The sequence below is a fragment of the Monopterus albus genome, unplaced genomic scaffold (assembly GCF_001952655.1).
Source record: "Monopterus albus unplaced genomic scaffold, M_albus_1.0 scaffold1.1, whole genome shotgun sequence".
NCBI lineage: Eukaryota > Metazoa > Chordata > Actinopteri > Synbranchiformes > Synbranchidae > Monopterus > Monopterus albus.
In genome coordinates, this window is record NW_018127881.1 from 3,755,153 (window position 1) to 3,769,939 (window position 14,787).

Genomic DNA, 14,787 nt, shown 5'->3' on the forward strand with positions numbered 1-14,787 from the left:
TTTAGTATATTACTTGTGTGGTGTAGAAGATAATTATTTATGTAGAGATACTGCTTGCAAACCAATGATGGTAAGATGATGTCATGGGGTAGGACTGGATAAGTCTGACTTCTTCCTACTCCATTCAAGCATGTACTAGGTATAAGCAAATTGATATTGGATTAGCATTTGTTGGATATGTGTAAAATTATGTGTGTTGATATATCAACTGTCTTTACATGCTTGAAAGAATAAATCAAATCAAATAGGGAAAAATGATGAAAGGAATGAAGAGTAAAAACATTCTACCAAGAAGGTTAATCTATCTGTTGTTAATGTTAAAAATAGTAGTAGTATTAAAAAGTACTAGTACTGTCAAAAATACTAGTAATGAGAGTAGAGGTAATGAATGGGGGGGGGGGGGGGGGGAGGAATAAAAATGATGTGGCCAAAGGTTTACAGATGTAGGAGAACATAAGATGCTGGTGCAGCAATCCCACCTAACAAAAGATGTGAGCACCAGTTCTGTGGTTAAAACCAGTTAAAATGTTATTTTTTCATGCTCCATTGATTTTTCTCTAAGTCAAATTGGGCAGAGTACAATCGAGGGACAGTTTTTATCACTATATAATTCTAGCACCAAAATGCAGTTAAATTAATGGTGCATGTGCTTTCAACACAAAATGAAAACAGTGTTGCACGGCACTGCTATGTGCCACATGCCCTTGTGAACATGGAGTTCTGCTGCCTTCGGTGTGTTCTCCTCCTCACTGTGCTTTGAAGCCATCTTTTCTCAAGCCGAATGTTCTTTAGTGTGAATTCTGGTCAGCTGATGAAATGCAGGGATCTTTCATATCAGTCTTCGTTCCTGTCCTTCTCCTTCTCCTCTTCCTTTTATTCCACTGCAGTCTTCCATGCTGCATGGAGTACTGGGTAATTATGCAAATACTGCATTAGCGAAAGCTAAAGATACTGGCGAAGTAACAAGACCATTCCTTGAAACAGCTCTCATCACTCTGGGTCCAGTGTGTGTGTTTTTACTCTCTTCTTATTCTCCTTCTGGATGCCTCTAGAGTTTGATCATGTTTGGAGGTTATTTTTGTCTTCTGGGTCAAAGCTGGCTTAATTTCCATTGTAAAATAACAATCCCTGCAGAATTGTAAGGAGAAGGCTCATTTGAATATGTTTCATCCTTTCACCCAATCCAAGAAAACAAACTGATGCTGTTTCACTGTGAACATGAACAGTTCAAACGAAAGCAGGAGATTTGTTTGCCTACTGTTATGCTGTTCTTAGTATGGGATCAGTTTCTCCAGCTAAATGACTGAACTGAGCCACGACTCCCTGCATGTTCTTCTCAGTGTTCTTTGCTCTTTCTGGTGGTTAAACAGTTTAGGTGGAAACCAAATGATTATATAAAAGAAGAGAAGTTCCCATACTTATGTAAGAGCCTCGCCATGAATCATCGAAAGATGATGACAGATACTGACAGGCTAATTAGCGACTTACCATTTTATATATGATAGGTCTATTCTTAGGTTGACCCGTAGTAAAAGTGTAATAGCAGGTAATTTTGAATATTATTCATTGCTTGCTTTAATTAAACTGAATTTAAATAGTAGCCAGTATTATGTTCACTGTAGAGGACTGTTAATGTGAGCATCTTGTTTTCACACACCACAGTTGTCCTCCTCGCTCACTTCATCCCTTGCTGCCTTTCTCACCTCTCTATCATTATATTTCCTTTTTTTTTCCCCGAGTGAAATTTAAAAAAGTCCAGCAGTAATTGGTAAGCTAGCAGAACAGGCTTGTGAGCTGAAATCTGTCAGTTTAAATCCCCCGACAGGGCTGGGAAATGTGAAGAGGGAGAGTGGATGAGTAACACATGTACTCCCTAAACAACTGCCACCAAAATGCCCCTGAGCAACAATGAGAATGTTTTAACTTCTATGACAAAAATGCAGGTATGCTTTCCATAGATATATTGAAGGTAAAAAAAAAAGTAATGTAACCTCTCCATTTCAGATTTACATCGTGCCCAAAGCAGCCATCTTTCCCCTGGAGGGCCTGGAAGGTCCCGAAGCAGAGGCTGCTCTGCTTAACAGCATGCGTGTGTACGGGACCATCCTGTTGACCTCCATGGCCACGGTGGTGTTTGTCGGCGTAAAATACGTCAACAAGTTGGCCCTGGTGTTTCTGGCCTGCGTTATTCTTTCCATCTTGGCCGTCTACGCCGGGGTCATCAAGACTGCCATCGAGCCTCCTGACTTGCCGTAAGCAGTGACCACCAAACGGTCCAAAAGATTATACGTGTAGCCAGAAAACATTACCATAACGCAAACTAACATATACTGCATAATACACTTGCACTACCTAAGCTGATGAAGAAAGACAAGCAGTGCCTGCTTTGATATGTTTCTGGTATTCAGAGCTCCATGAACCAATGATACTACACTTCATACTGACAAAGTAAGCATCAACTTTATGATATTCAGGTCCCAAAAGTTCTAGACTTGGAAGTTGAAACTAAGCTAAAATTGGTTGAAAGGTGAATTGATGATGCACCAAATTTTTGTGCAAAGTCATGTCAGTGATTTTAATGTCAACATGCAGTTAGAACCTGCTTAACTAAATATTCATTAAAAAGCCGATGAGCCAACAGTTATGTGTGACCTAGATGTCCACTTTTCATCCCACTTTAGCACATTTTTAATCAACATCTAGATGTTTTGGCCCGCAAAATCACTAAATCAGTGCTTCCTGAGAAGCTACTGTTGGTTCAGGCTGAAGTTTGAAATTTAAAATAAAGTACATTCTTAAGTGCTTCTGTAGGGCTGCTGTACTTTAAGTCACTAAAGTAATCAAACTGGATTGAAGCAAATAAAAACGCAGACACAATGTGACTTTTTGGGTTTAATATTGTGAATCTTTACTGAAAAAGTCAAAACAATTTGCTTACACTGAAATACACATCAACTACTGCAATAATGGTCCGACACGCATGTTGTGTGTTTCTTCTCCACAGTGTATGTATCTTGGGGAACCGTACTTTGGTGTGGAAGGGCTTCGATGTGTGTGCCAAGACCATTGAGACGGCTAACGGCACAGTTACCACCAAGCTGTGGAGTATATTCTGTGATTCACCCTTCCTCAATGCTACCTGTGACAAGTATTTTGAACGCAACAATGTGACTCAGATCCAGGGCATCCCAGGGATCACCAGTGGAATCATGACAGGTTGGTTTGGTGTTAGTCACCGATCATTTCATGATGGCAGTGGAATTCTCTCCTCAAAGGAAGGTGCTTTCGTTAAGAATGCATAGTTGGCTATACACATGAATGCAGATGCAAATGTTGTCCTAATACAGGTTGTGTATGTGTCACTTATAGTTCTGAGCTTCTTTCTGTTTTACAAAAACCAGTTGCAGACCTGCCAACCTTGAAGAAAGTCTTACCACCTTAGAGGGGTGATGATGTTCAGTTATTAACCTGCGGATCCTTGATTACTCATGTCAATATCAGTACTGCAAGTTGTGCAGAAAGTACAGAGGAGAAGTCTAGAGATGTGGAGGCATGACCATCTCTCAGTAATTCTCAAGGAATTTCTGCAGCATGTGTACTCACCTTTTTCTTCAGTGGGGGTGCCATGATGTTCATTAAGATTACGGGTTTGGCTGTGATAATTAATATTATGAATGCATGTTTAATGGACAATATAACTTACTTTGTCAACATAAATGACTGGTGAACAAGCAAGCTAGGTTGCTAATGTATGCGAACATTATGCTAACATTATCTTAAGTCATTTTAAAATCTCAACTTTCCACATCCCCCAGTTCATTTACCTTTGCAAAGGAGGTAAAAGAAAAGTTCTCATTCGATGAACCAGGCAGCCAGAGTAAGAATAGGGAATGAACGATGTTACACTTAATGTTAATGTTTCAATTATTCCCGCTTGCTTCCTTTTAAGGTGAGAAATCTTATCAGCATACTTTGATATCAAAATACCTAACTGCTACACAAATTGCATACTGGTTGGCAGTTTATCAAAAGCAATAATAAAATGAATGTGGAAAGCTGTCGCTGATACATTTTGTTCTAAACGTTAGTGTAATAGAAGCAAATCATTGTCAGGTTGCAGTAAAATGGGTGTTTATTTCTTACAGAAAGCAGACATGGAAAAGAAAATCTATTTTCACTGTATTACAGTTTGAAAAAGTGCAATTCTTACTTTTTTTAAACTGGAAATAACAGCTGTCTCTTGCTCTTACTGTTCTGGTTCCATCTTTGCTGCTCAGTCCGTTGACTGGATACTGCATGTGAAGATAAAGCTCATTCTGTGGTGATTGTTGAAAAACAAAGTGCATTCATTAATTAGATTTGGTTAAGCCAGACATAAAATGTGCAAAATGGACTGGAACATTCACCCACGCTACGTTCCTCTAACCCATCCAGACAATCTGTTTGGGACCTACTATGAGAAGGGGGACCTGGTTGGCAGGAGGCACATGGAGTCAGCGGAAGACCAGGATGATCCTCTGACCAGCATTAATCGCTACGTGTTGGCTGACATCACCAGCTTCTTTACATTGCTGGTTGGCATCTACTTCCCCTCTGTGACAGGTGAAAAACTTTTATAAACATTTTTTTTTTTTTGGTGTAACTCAGTAAAATGGTAAGACAGATTTCTGTAATAGATTTCTTCTTGACTGTCAGGGATCATGGCTGGCTCCAACCGCTCTGGAGATCTGCGTGATGCCCAGAAGTCTATCCCTGTTGGAACAATCGCAGCCATTAGCACCACCTCTGCCGTCTGTATCCTCTCACTAATACCACCTGCAGAATAACAAGCAACTCCAAAGAACACGTTTTTTTTCAAATGTCGTCTTCCACACAATTTAAACATTTACACTAATGCCTGTTTTTGACTCGCATGTAAACAGGACTAGAAGCTGTGATATGGTGCTTTGCTCTGCTACAATAAAATCACGTTAGCTGGCCTGTAGGGATCACCATAAATACAAGGCAGTGTTTTAAATAGTGAAAGGTCATAACTGTTACAATACCAGTCTGATTTTGATGAGGAGACATTCCTTGTTTTTCTGACTGGCCTTTATCACCGATGGGAGACGATGTTTACTCTCTGATGAATCACAGTTTGAATATAAGCTCATTTTTGCCACTCAAAGAGCTTTCCATCATCATAATGTATCTTATATATTTGTTTCTGCTTTTGTAATGTTATTAACCAGAATTAAAAAATGCTGTTGATATTTTTCAGACACACCTAAGGCTTTATTTTTCTTCCAAACTGTTCCTTTGCATTCTCATAGTGTGTTGGAAATTTTTTTAAAATTAGGATTCTTATATCCTAAATTGAACTGAAACTGAGCTAAGGCGGCTGCTACACGTGCACTGCAACATATAGGCTGATGCGATTTCAGGCCTCCTCCTCTGAAGTAGCGATGTCTACCCAAATTTGATTAGGACTTCTAACTGCATCAATGGGCCGCCTATGCTACTGCAAGTTAATAAAGCAGAAGGATATTAGTTACGAAGACATTTATCTCTGAGATATTATCCTAAACAAAATCAACTCTCAGAAGCTATAGCTAAGTGGTTTATCAGCTCATTGAGTGCATCTTCAAAAGGAAAGCTTTATCATTTTTATAATCAAGTCCTGCCAATCACTTATCTGGAACTTAGAATATTCAGGCCAGCTAACCAAATATCCATTATTTGAAACATGCTACACCTGTCTGTATTAAAAATGGATAAATTACTTTCCTAAGCCATAACTGCTTAGACATGTCCAGTGTGGTTCTGTTTGGTGCCTGCATCGAGGGTGTGGTCCTCAGAGACAAGTAAGATTTTTATTCTTCTGATTCTTCACTGATTATTCTTTTTATGTTGTGATTACTGTTAATAATGCAACAAAAAGCTGAGATCTCATGTGTTTGAAATGGCAAGCATACTTCATCTCCTTTAGGTTCGGGGAGGGAGTGCACGGTAACCTGGTTATTGGCACATTAGCTTGGCCGTCACCGTGGGTAATCGTGATCGGCTCCTTCTTCTCCACATGTGGAGCAGGGCTCCAGAGTCTGACAGGAGCTCCTCGCCTCCTACAGGCCATAGCTAAGGACGGCATCGTACCCGCCCTTCGGGTCAGTCTGTGTACTTGTGAACATATCATACCTTTTTAATGTCTTTCATGAGACAGGACTTTTAGATAGCAGTAGTGTTAATGTGCTTTCTGTGTGGTTCCTGCAGATCTTTGGCCATGGGAAAGCCAACGGAGAACCCACATGGTCCCTCCTGCTGACAGCATGTATCTGCGAGAGTGGCATCCTCATTGCCTCCCTGGATTCAGTGGCTCCTATCCTCTCCATGTGAGAACTGAAACAAACTCTCCAATTTACTGCAATTTTTAAGAACCAACAGTGGGAGATTTCACAGCAGCCAGTTTCCTGCTATTCCTTGAATGATGCAAATGGGAAATTTTATGGGCTCAGGATTAAGCTCATCACACAAAACAGCAGACTTTTTTTTCTCCTTTGGTGATGCATAGAAATGAAATGAGTTGCTGTGTTTGTGTGTGCCCTGCAGGTTTTTCCTGATGTGCTATATGTTTGTGAACCTGGCCTGTGCCGTGCAGACGCTGCTGAGGACTCCAAACTGGAGACCTCGCTTCAAGTTCTACCACTGGTCAGTTTAGCAGCTACTGAGAAAAAGAGCAGCTGGACTTTTGTATTTTAAATCAATTATCTGTACTTAAATACATTTGTCTCACTGGGCCTCGTTCTCACTCCATCTGTACAGGACTTTGTCCTTCCTGGGGATGAGCTTGTGTCTCACTCTCATGTTCCTCTGCTCCTGGTACTACGCCATCGTCGCTATGGGAATTGCCGGGTCTATCTACAAGTATATTGAATTCGCAGGGTGAGTGGAGCGCAACCCCAGGAAAGATTGGATTTGTTGGCTGCCTTTGACTTTGGCTGGCTGTGTGTGTGTACTATTCTGTTTCCAAGTCTACACTATGAATCATTTTTGCTTAGGGGTTTAAAGGGAAGTTGGTTTTGTTTGTTTGTTCTTTGGTAGTTCCACTATTTCTTTTGGGCTTTCGTCACTTCCTGTCATGATTTCCAGGCTAACGACCTAATATACTATAAGAAACCTGCTACACATAATGTCCTCTTTATAGTCATGGACATACATTGAGACAGTGGGCCCCAAACAGGTAAAAGACCCCCCTCCCTCCTACATATGAGCAGGACCCCCAGACTCAAAGAGACTTAAACCAACTCCAAACAATGTCATTTTAGTCATTTTGTATTGCTTTGCAGTTGTTGTGTCTCTCCTTGGTGTGATTTTGTTTCTTTTTTTGGAAGACTTATGCTTCATCTCTTTGTTATCATTTTACATGTCTTTATATTCATTTTAGTTCTCCATAGTCACTTTGTGCCTCTTGTTGGATGTTTTGCATCTCATTGTTGCCATTTTGTGTCTCTTTTGCAGTTGTTCCCCATCACTTTGCAGTCATTTTGCCTCTTTTTGTTGTAATGTTACGTCTCTCTGTAGTCTCAGTATGCTGTACAGCTGCAATATGAAGAAATGAATAAACAGGAATTTTGATTGGATTTGTTGTCAGATATTCAACATCAGGAGCAAAGAAAAAGTGGTCAGGACAGCCCTGCTTTTTACTGGGCTTTGTAACTTTACAGAAGGAAATGTCATTGTCATTTCAAACAAAGGCTCTACCTCAAAGGCCACCTGATGCCTCAAACCCCTGTGCCTATATCTGGTAATGCCCGTTTAGTAATCCGTCCATGCTTATAATGGAGTAGTGCAGAGCCATGCACACTGAGTATTTATGTGCTTTGATTCCCTGTGGTGAATGACATCAGGTTAACTTGACATTTACCAGTGATGCCTAATCCTCAATCACTGCACTATGTAAAACTGTCAACAAAAAGATTAAGCCCATAGTGCTGAACATATCAGTCACTTTTTTACACTTAGAATGAAGCCACTATGCTACTGTTTGTTTTTTGACTGACAAATAACGATTGGTGCTTGTTTGTGTCACAGGGCGGAGAAAGAGTGGGGTGATGGGATACGAGGTGTGTCTTTGAGTGCTGCACGTTACGCTCTCATGCGACTGGAGGAAGGTCCCCCACACACCAAGAACTGGAGGTAGGACACAAAAGCAGAAAGTAGCACAGTGTGTTGTTTTATTATGGATCTAATTAACACGGAAATTAACAACATGACTGTACATGTTCAGGCGTTCTCTCAATTAATGTGATTCTCATTATCACAGCTGTCAAACATGGAAAGCATGTGTGAATTCATATTAACACCTCAACCTTTCATGCTGTTTTTCACTGTCTCTCGCTCCCATTTAGGACCTTTACTTGGCTCACTTGGCCATTTCTTTCCTAAAGCCTTTATTTGACACTTCATCACTCTTCTTGCCTTTTTCTAGCTTGTCCTTCTGCTTTTCTCTCCTCTGTATTTTCAATTTTTCTCCCCTCCACTCTGCCCTTTCTTCAGGCCTCAGTTGCTGGTGCTGGTTAGCACAGACACCGAGCAAAACGTGGAGCAGCCTCGTCTGTTATCTCTGACCAACCAGCTGAAGGCGGGCAAAGGTTTAACCATTGTTGGGACAGCTCTGGAGGGCACCTACTTAGAGAACCATGACCAGGCCCACCGTGCAGAGCAGGTAGGGAGCTTTGAATTATCAAAAACAGTCTTAACAGTTCAAATTCTCAAAAAATGCTGTGCAGCATAATACACTGTTTCAGGAAATTTTGCATGGAAATAATGTATATTGTCATACAGAAAATTTATGTTACAGCATAAGTGTGATGCTGGTTATGATCACAAAATTCAGCTCATCAGAATCAAACAAACTTTATTAGCATATTAATAACTGAGAGCATGATAAGATGCCTTCTGGTTTACATCTGAAGGCTTGAAAGGCCTCTTCGTCCCTGGCTGCCCTGGGCCCAGTAGTTCCAACACAGGCAGAGGCAGCGGCCTGTTCATTCCCAGTCGCCGCTGCTGCTCTCTCTCTCTTGCAGTGACTGGCTCTGCTGTGGTGCTAATGCTAACATTAGCAATATTGTTTTCATCTATGTTCTCAGTAACGTTAGTATTGGTAGCATTAATTTTGGTCTTCTATGAAATTATAATGTTACTTGGAAAAAAAAATCTGATATTCCTTGCTTGCTATTGTTTAGCATTGTTGTTTGCTAACTGTGGACTGAACCTTTCCCTGAGGAGTTTTCTTAACAAACCATTTACTCAATAAATAATTTAAAACAATTTTTCTACAACTATATTCCTCTGTTTTAAGCCACTATGGCCACAATTTAAACCAAAAACAAATAAACAAAAAAAAGATTTTAATCTTTTTTTTGCTAAGTGTCGGCTAGGGGGCGCTGCAGGACCCTCACCACCCCCCTTTCTTGTGGCAGTGCTGGAGTTGCATGCACTACATGACCACATGCATGGTTAAGCTTATTGGAGTGTCAATGAAAACAGTTCTTTCATTCAAAATACTTCTGTAAATGTAGTCTTTCTAGACACAGTCACATGGGCTCAAAGAATGCAATGGTGGCCAAATGGCTGTTTGGAAATACTAAATGATTTACTGATACTTTGTTATTTTGGTGAGTTTCTAAACAAAGTGCGAGTCTGACACTAGCACAGCTCTGGTTTTCACTTGTTTTCTGCACATTTGTAACAGTTATTCTCTCTGTCATATCTTTCTAGGCACTGCGGAAACTGATGGAAACTGAGAAGGTGAAGGGCTTCTGTCAAGTTACTGTATCCTCAAACCTACGTGATGCCACATCCCACCTACTCCAAGCCAGTGGGCTGGGAGGCCTGAAACACAACGCTGTGCTGGTCTCTTGGCCTCGCAACTGGAAGCAGGAAGATGATCACAAGACCTGGAAAAACTTTGTTGGTGGGTTACTAGAAAAGAAAACAAACATGATTCCAAACAAAAACTGCTTTTTATGTCCAGCATCTGTGCTGCAGAAGCATATCAGAAAGACAGAATCCCTAGGTGTAACCTTTGAGTAGGTCATTCTCTATTTAACCTCTCTGGTGAGGGGTTATGTCAAAACATCTCCTTAATCGGCTAGTACAACATGTAAAAAAAAGTGGAATATATTCAAACAGAAGAGAATTTGCTGATGCAGAGTAAAATACTTCATGCAAAAACATGCAGTAAGAGAAAGTCTGCAAAACAGCTCATAATAGACATAAATGCTCATATTGAAATCAGATCAGTGTCAGAACTTCCCTTTGAGGTCGACCAAAACACTTTAAAATGGTGATAAATCCGGTGTTAACTATTTCTGAAAACAGTTTCTTAATGTAATACAGCTAACACCATCTCTCGCTGCATCTGTTTTTCTGTTCTGCAGAACTGGTCAGAGAAACCACTGCTGCTCACCTGGCTCTGCTCGTCCCGAAGAACATCTCGGCCTTTCCATCCAATAGCGAACGTTTCAGTGAGGGTCACATCGACGTGTGGTGGATCGTCCATGATGGAGGCATGCTGATGCTGCTCCCCTTCCTGCTCCGCCAGCACAAGGTACTGAGCAAAAATAGTATAAAAAGACAAAACACGCCAACATTACTAGTGTGGTAGAAACAAGGAAAGCAGCAAAGTACGGCCTGGGTTACTAAATTCTGATTCAAGTTTCTTTCAGATTATATGAACACTTACTGAGATGCAGCTCAGTAAATTTTTTAGCCAGACAAGCAGGTTTCCCAATGCTAATCACACCATAGAATACTAATAAGAGATTATGAGAGGAGAACAGTGGAACACGATGTCTCAAATATTATGTTGTTGCTCCTCAGGTTTGGAGGAAGTGCAAGATGCGCATCTTCACTGTGGCCCAGATGGACGACAACAGCATCCAGATGAAGAAGGACCTGACCACATTCCTCTATCATCTCCGTATCGAAGCTATGGTGGAAGTGGTTGAAATGGTGAGTTTTCTCAAGACTGGACTGACTTATTAAATATGTGGAGCTGAGAAGCTCAATGGTTAAATAAGAGAAGCCAGCAATGTCTTTGTCTTGGTCAGTTGCTCCAGGGAACACAAGTAGCATTGTTCAGTCTGTTAACAGGTGGCAGTCTGTATGAAACACAGAGTATGTCAAGGTGCCACTATGCTTTAGACAAAGTTCTAATCACACAAAGTATTTATTTGGATTGCTGAACAATTTCTAAAACCCCCTTCCCCCACACCGTTCCAAGGCTGGAATTTTGGGAGGTGCGGGTCCATCCAACAATTTTTGTAACTTTCCAAAAATAATTTATCATGCCTGTCCACTTCTCAAAGAGACAGATCAAAAATCTAAGCAGGAAATTTATGAAATCTCTCAATTTTTTATTCTTCCCATAATTTCTTTTTGTCATTCTCCAAGTGGAGGAAAGACTGTGCTCCATTTGTCCTTTATGACAACAGGATCTCCACGCCACATTCAAGTGTGCCCATTTAAAACTGTGACGTAGATTGTTTATATTGTAAATATAATAATAAATGTGAATTCACTGTGTACTTGTATGCAACTTTATTAGCAGCTTCCTCGTAACATTGCGCCAACAACATAACATGAGTATAACATCAAAGTCTCAGTTTTCAGTGCTGTGGTTTACGATCTCAGGAATCCAGAACACCGACAGAGTTGTTGTCTCGAACATACTTTTAAGGCCGCCGTCATTTGCGATCTCCAGCAGTTGATCTTCTTCTTGCACAGACCTGCTGGATTCACCTGGTTTGTTGACAAATGGGTTGCGGATCCATTCCTTGGCAGTTCGTGGGTCCTTTGTGGTTGGGAAGTAGCGCTCGAACTCTTTTAAAAGCAAAGACAGGTGATCGTGCACCAGCTGGGAGAATGAAGGCTCAGGCTCAGTCTCACCCAAAATCCCCACTAATGTTTGAAACATGTCCAAAATGCCTCTGTGGACGCGCCGTCCCCACAAATCCAGTTTGGCTTTAAATGCAACTACTTTATCTGCCAACTTGAAGACAGTTGTCATTTTCCCCTGAAGTGACAGATTGAGTTCATTGAGCAGGATGAATATGTCCACAAGTAAGCCAGTTTTGGCGCTCAAGTAACCGAGAGAATACGGTCATTTTCCAAAATAAAAGATCGTTCATACTCAGATAATAAATAAAACGGAAATAATTAATGATTTCTTGTGCGGCCCGGTACCAATTGATCCACGGACCGGTACCAGTCCGCGGCCCGGGGATTGGGGACCACTGCTTTACACAGTCCAGGTGAAACTCATTCCTGTTAAGAAAAAAGGAAGTAGCTGGTGACTGATATATGACAGCATTACACATAAGGGATGCAGCAATGAATATACCGGTTTAAAAAAGTTAAAAAAAACATAGAAATGGAATAATAAAAATTTAGCTGTTCATTTCTTTCATTGTAGCATGACAGTGACATCTCTGCCTACACTTACGAGAAGACCCTGGTGATGGAACAGCGGTCCCAGATGCTTAAACAGATCAAAATGTCCAAGAATGAGCGTGGGAGAGAGGTAAGAAACTTTGTTTATGTCAGTTTTGCAGTTTTGAAAAGCACTCAAACATACACACATAGACCTGATATAACTTGACAGCCTGACTTGGCACAGCTTGACGTAACATACCTCAATCTAGACAAAAGCATATCTACGGATAAACTGGAGCAGAGGACACCATATTTACCATCTCTATCAGTATTGACAATAGCAGCTGCTTTCCTTTGTCTGTGACAGCATGATGGTGTTTTGACACGTGGAAAACATACAGTACTGATCTCAGCATAATTCTGTTTTTACCTCTCCCAAATTATTTGTTGTACTTTAGGATTTCCCGGTCATCCAGGTGGAATTATTCTTATTCTCAAACATGTTCCTGACTTGTTTGTCTTTTCAAAAAGAACTCTGCTCAGGTCACTTCTTTCCTCCTTCATATGTGTCATCACAGATCCAGAGTATCACAGATTCATCCCGGGGGTCTATCCGCCGTAAGAACCCGGCAGCTGTGACCACCCAGCTTAGTGTGACCGAGGAACCACCAGCAGCAAGCAAAGAGGAGAAGCCTGAGGAAGAGGTAGGATCAGCTCTTTGAGCAGAACTTAACTCTCTTTAAGTATCGTTGCATTTATATTATCTAGATGCTTAAATGCATTACAAGCAAAAAGTAAAAAAATGTCCTAACTGAGAGGTGCAATAAAGCCAAGCATCTAGGGAAGTTGCATATCATTTGATAAATGGACTTGCACTTATATACAGTAGCTGGTTTGACACATAAAGCCCCAATGTTTTTTTGTCCTTATAATGAGAATATACAGTATCTTGTTCCAAGAAAATACAGTATGTCGTTTTCACATGAAAAGTATCTCCAGTATCTCGTTATATCCAGATACTAAGCAGATTTTTTTCCTCATGGTGGCAGCTATACGCTGCCGTAGCATTGTCCGTTTTCTGTTGAACTGCAGTAATGCCAATTTATGTTCTAACAGCAGGCTGATTTTAAGGTAATATATGTTATAGATTAACGGTTCTCACAAGTCATGATACTGGAAAAGAAACCAGGTAATGTAGAGATAGAAAACAACACGGAACTTCTTAATCACTCTTTTCTTTTCTCCCTCTCTCTCAAACACCTGGCTCTCTGTGACTTGACCTGCATTCCTACATTTCTACCTCAACTTGACTTTCACCCTTCCATGTAAATCCACTATCCTATTTTCCTCCTGTTTCATAGCCAAAGTCGGCCTCTTCTCCTGTGTCCCCCCCTGCCCAGGTCCAGCTCATCCACGACAACACAACCCCAGCCAGCCCTGTGACCCCAGCCACTTTACTGACACCTGAGGCGGCTCAGAGCCCTGGGGAGCAGGTCCAGATGACCTGGACTGAAAAGTGTGATGGGGAACCCGACAAGCTGCCTGGTCCAGCCACCCCAGAGGGCATCAAAGACATCTTCAACATGAAGCCGTGAGTGTTTTGCAATGCTCACTGAACCTTTACCTGTTGTGAACTACTGTCTTGTTCCTGACAGTAAGAGCGTCAAGTCTACACAGCCTTTTTATTCCTGTAGAATATAGCATTAGAGAAGACTGTCAGGATGTTATTAAAGTATTTGAGGGTTGTTTGCAACTTAGAATTAGGTATATAAAAAATGTATAGCTTAGTACTGATAAACATGTTTCTCTTCTTGTCATGCTGCAGTGAGTGGGAGAACCTGTAAGTATTGAACTCCCTATAAACCTCATTCAGTCTATTCACATCTCATACTGACGAACTTGAGGATGGAATACTGTCATCTGTCACCTCCACCAGCTTAGCATTACGAAATGCTTCCTAACATGCTCTGACTATAACATATCTAGTCTTTAATGACTGTGAATCAGTTTGACCTCCTTTTCTTTTGCTTTGTTTTTACTCAGGAATCAATCCAATGTGCGACGTATGCACACAGCTCTCCGGCTGAATGAAGTCATCATCAAAAAGTCCTCAGAGGCCAAGCTAGTCCTTCTCAACATGCCCGGGCCACCCAAGAACCGGTCAGGTGACGAGAACTGTATCCTTCACCCCCAACAGAAGTAGGTTTGCTGAGTCACTAATGCATTAGAGACGGCGTTACCCATCCATCCATCCATTGTCCTCCGCTTATCCGGGACCGGGTCGCGGGAGCAGCAGTCTAAGCAAAGATGCCCAGACTTCCCTCTCTCCAGACACTTCCTCCAGCTCCTCCGGGGGAATGCTGAGGTGTTTCC

General features: G+C 41.2%; 1 protein-coding gene across 4 annotated transcripts in view; it reads left to right on the forward strand.

The window, feature by feature from the left end:
• Nucleotides 1-14,787, forward strand: part of slc12a5a (solute carrier family 12 member 5a) — a 140,113-nt gene that overhangs the window by 121,246 nt on the left and 4,080 nt on the right. For 2 of the 4 annotated variants that reach the window (XM_020585825.1, XM_020585979.1), the window contains 19 exons: nt 2,005-2,252; nt 3,005-3,216; nt 4,435-4,602; nt 4,696-4,794; nt 5,786-5,843; nt 5,969-6,143; nt 6,250-6,368; nt 6,586-6,684; nt 6,799-6,918; nt 8,068-8,172; nt 8,533-8,701; nt 9,757-9,952; nt 10,419-10,588; nt 10,861-10,992; nt 12,455-12,562; nt 12,993-13,118; nt 13,776-14,005; nt 14,240-14,254; nt 14,458-14,591. In XM_020585825.1, the coding sequence (XP_020441481.1) occupies nt 2,005-2,252; nt 3,005-3,216; nt 4,435-4,602; nt 4,696-4,794; nt 5,786-5,843; nt 5,969-6,143; nt 6,250-6,368; nt 6,586-6,684; nt 6,799-6,918; nt 8,068-8,172; nt 8,533-8,701; nt 9,757-9,952; nt 10,419-10,588; nt 10,861-10,992; nt 12,455-12,562; nt 12,993-13,118; nt 13,776-14,005; nt 14,240-14,254; nt 14,458-14,591 (2,683 nt within the window). The remainder of the gene's footprint in view (nt 1-2,004; nt 2,253-3,004; nt 3,217-4,434; nt 4,603-4,695; nt 4,795-5,785; nt 5,844-5,968; nt 6,144-6,249; nt 6,369-6,585; nt 6,685-6,798; nt 6,919-8,067; nt 8,173-8,532; nt 8,702-9,756; nt 9,953-10,418; nt 10,589-10,860; nt 10,993-12,454; nt 12,563-12,992; nt 13,119-13,775; nt 14,006-14,239; nt 14,255-14,457; nt 14,592-14,787) is intronic. The other 2 variants (XM_020586050.1, XM_020585902.1) reach the window with 2 other exon arrangements.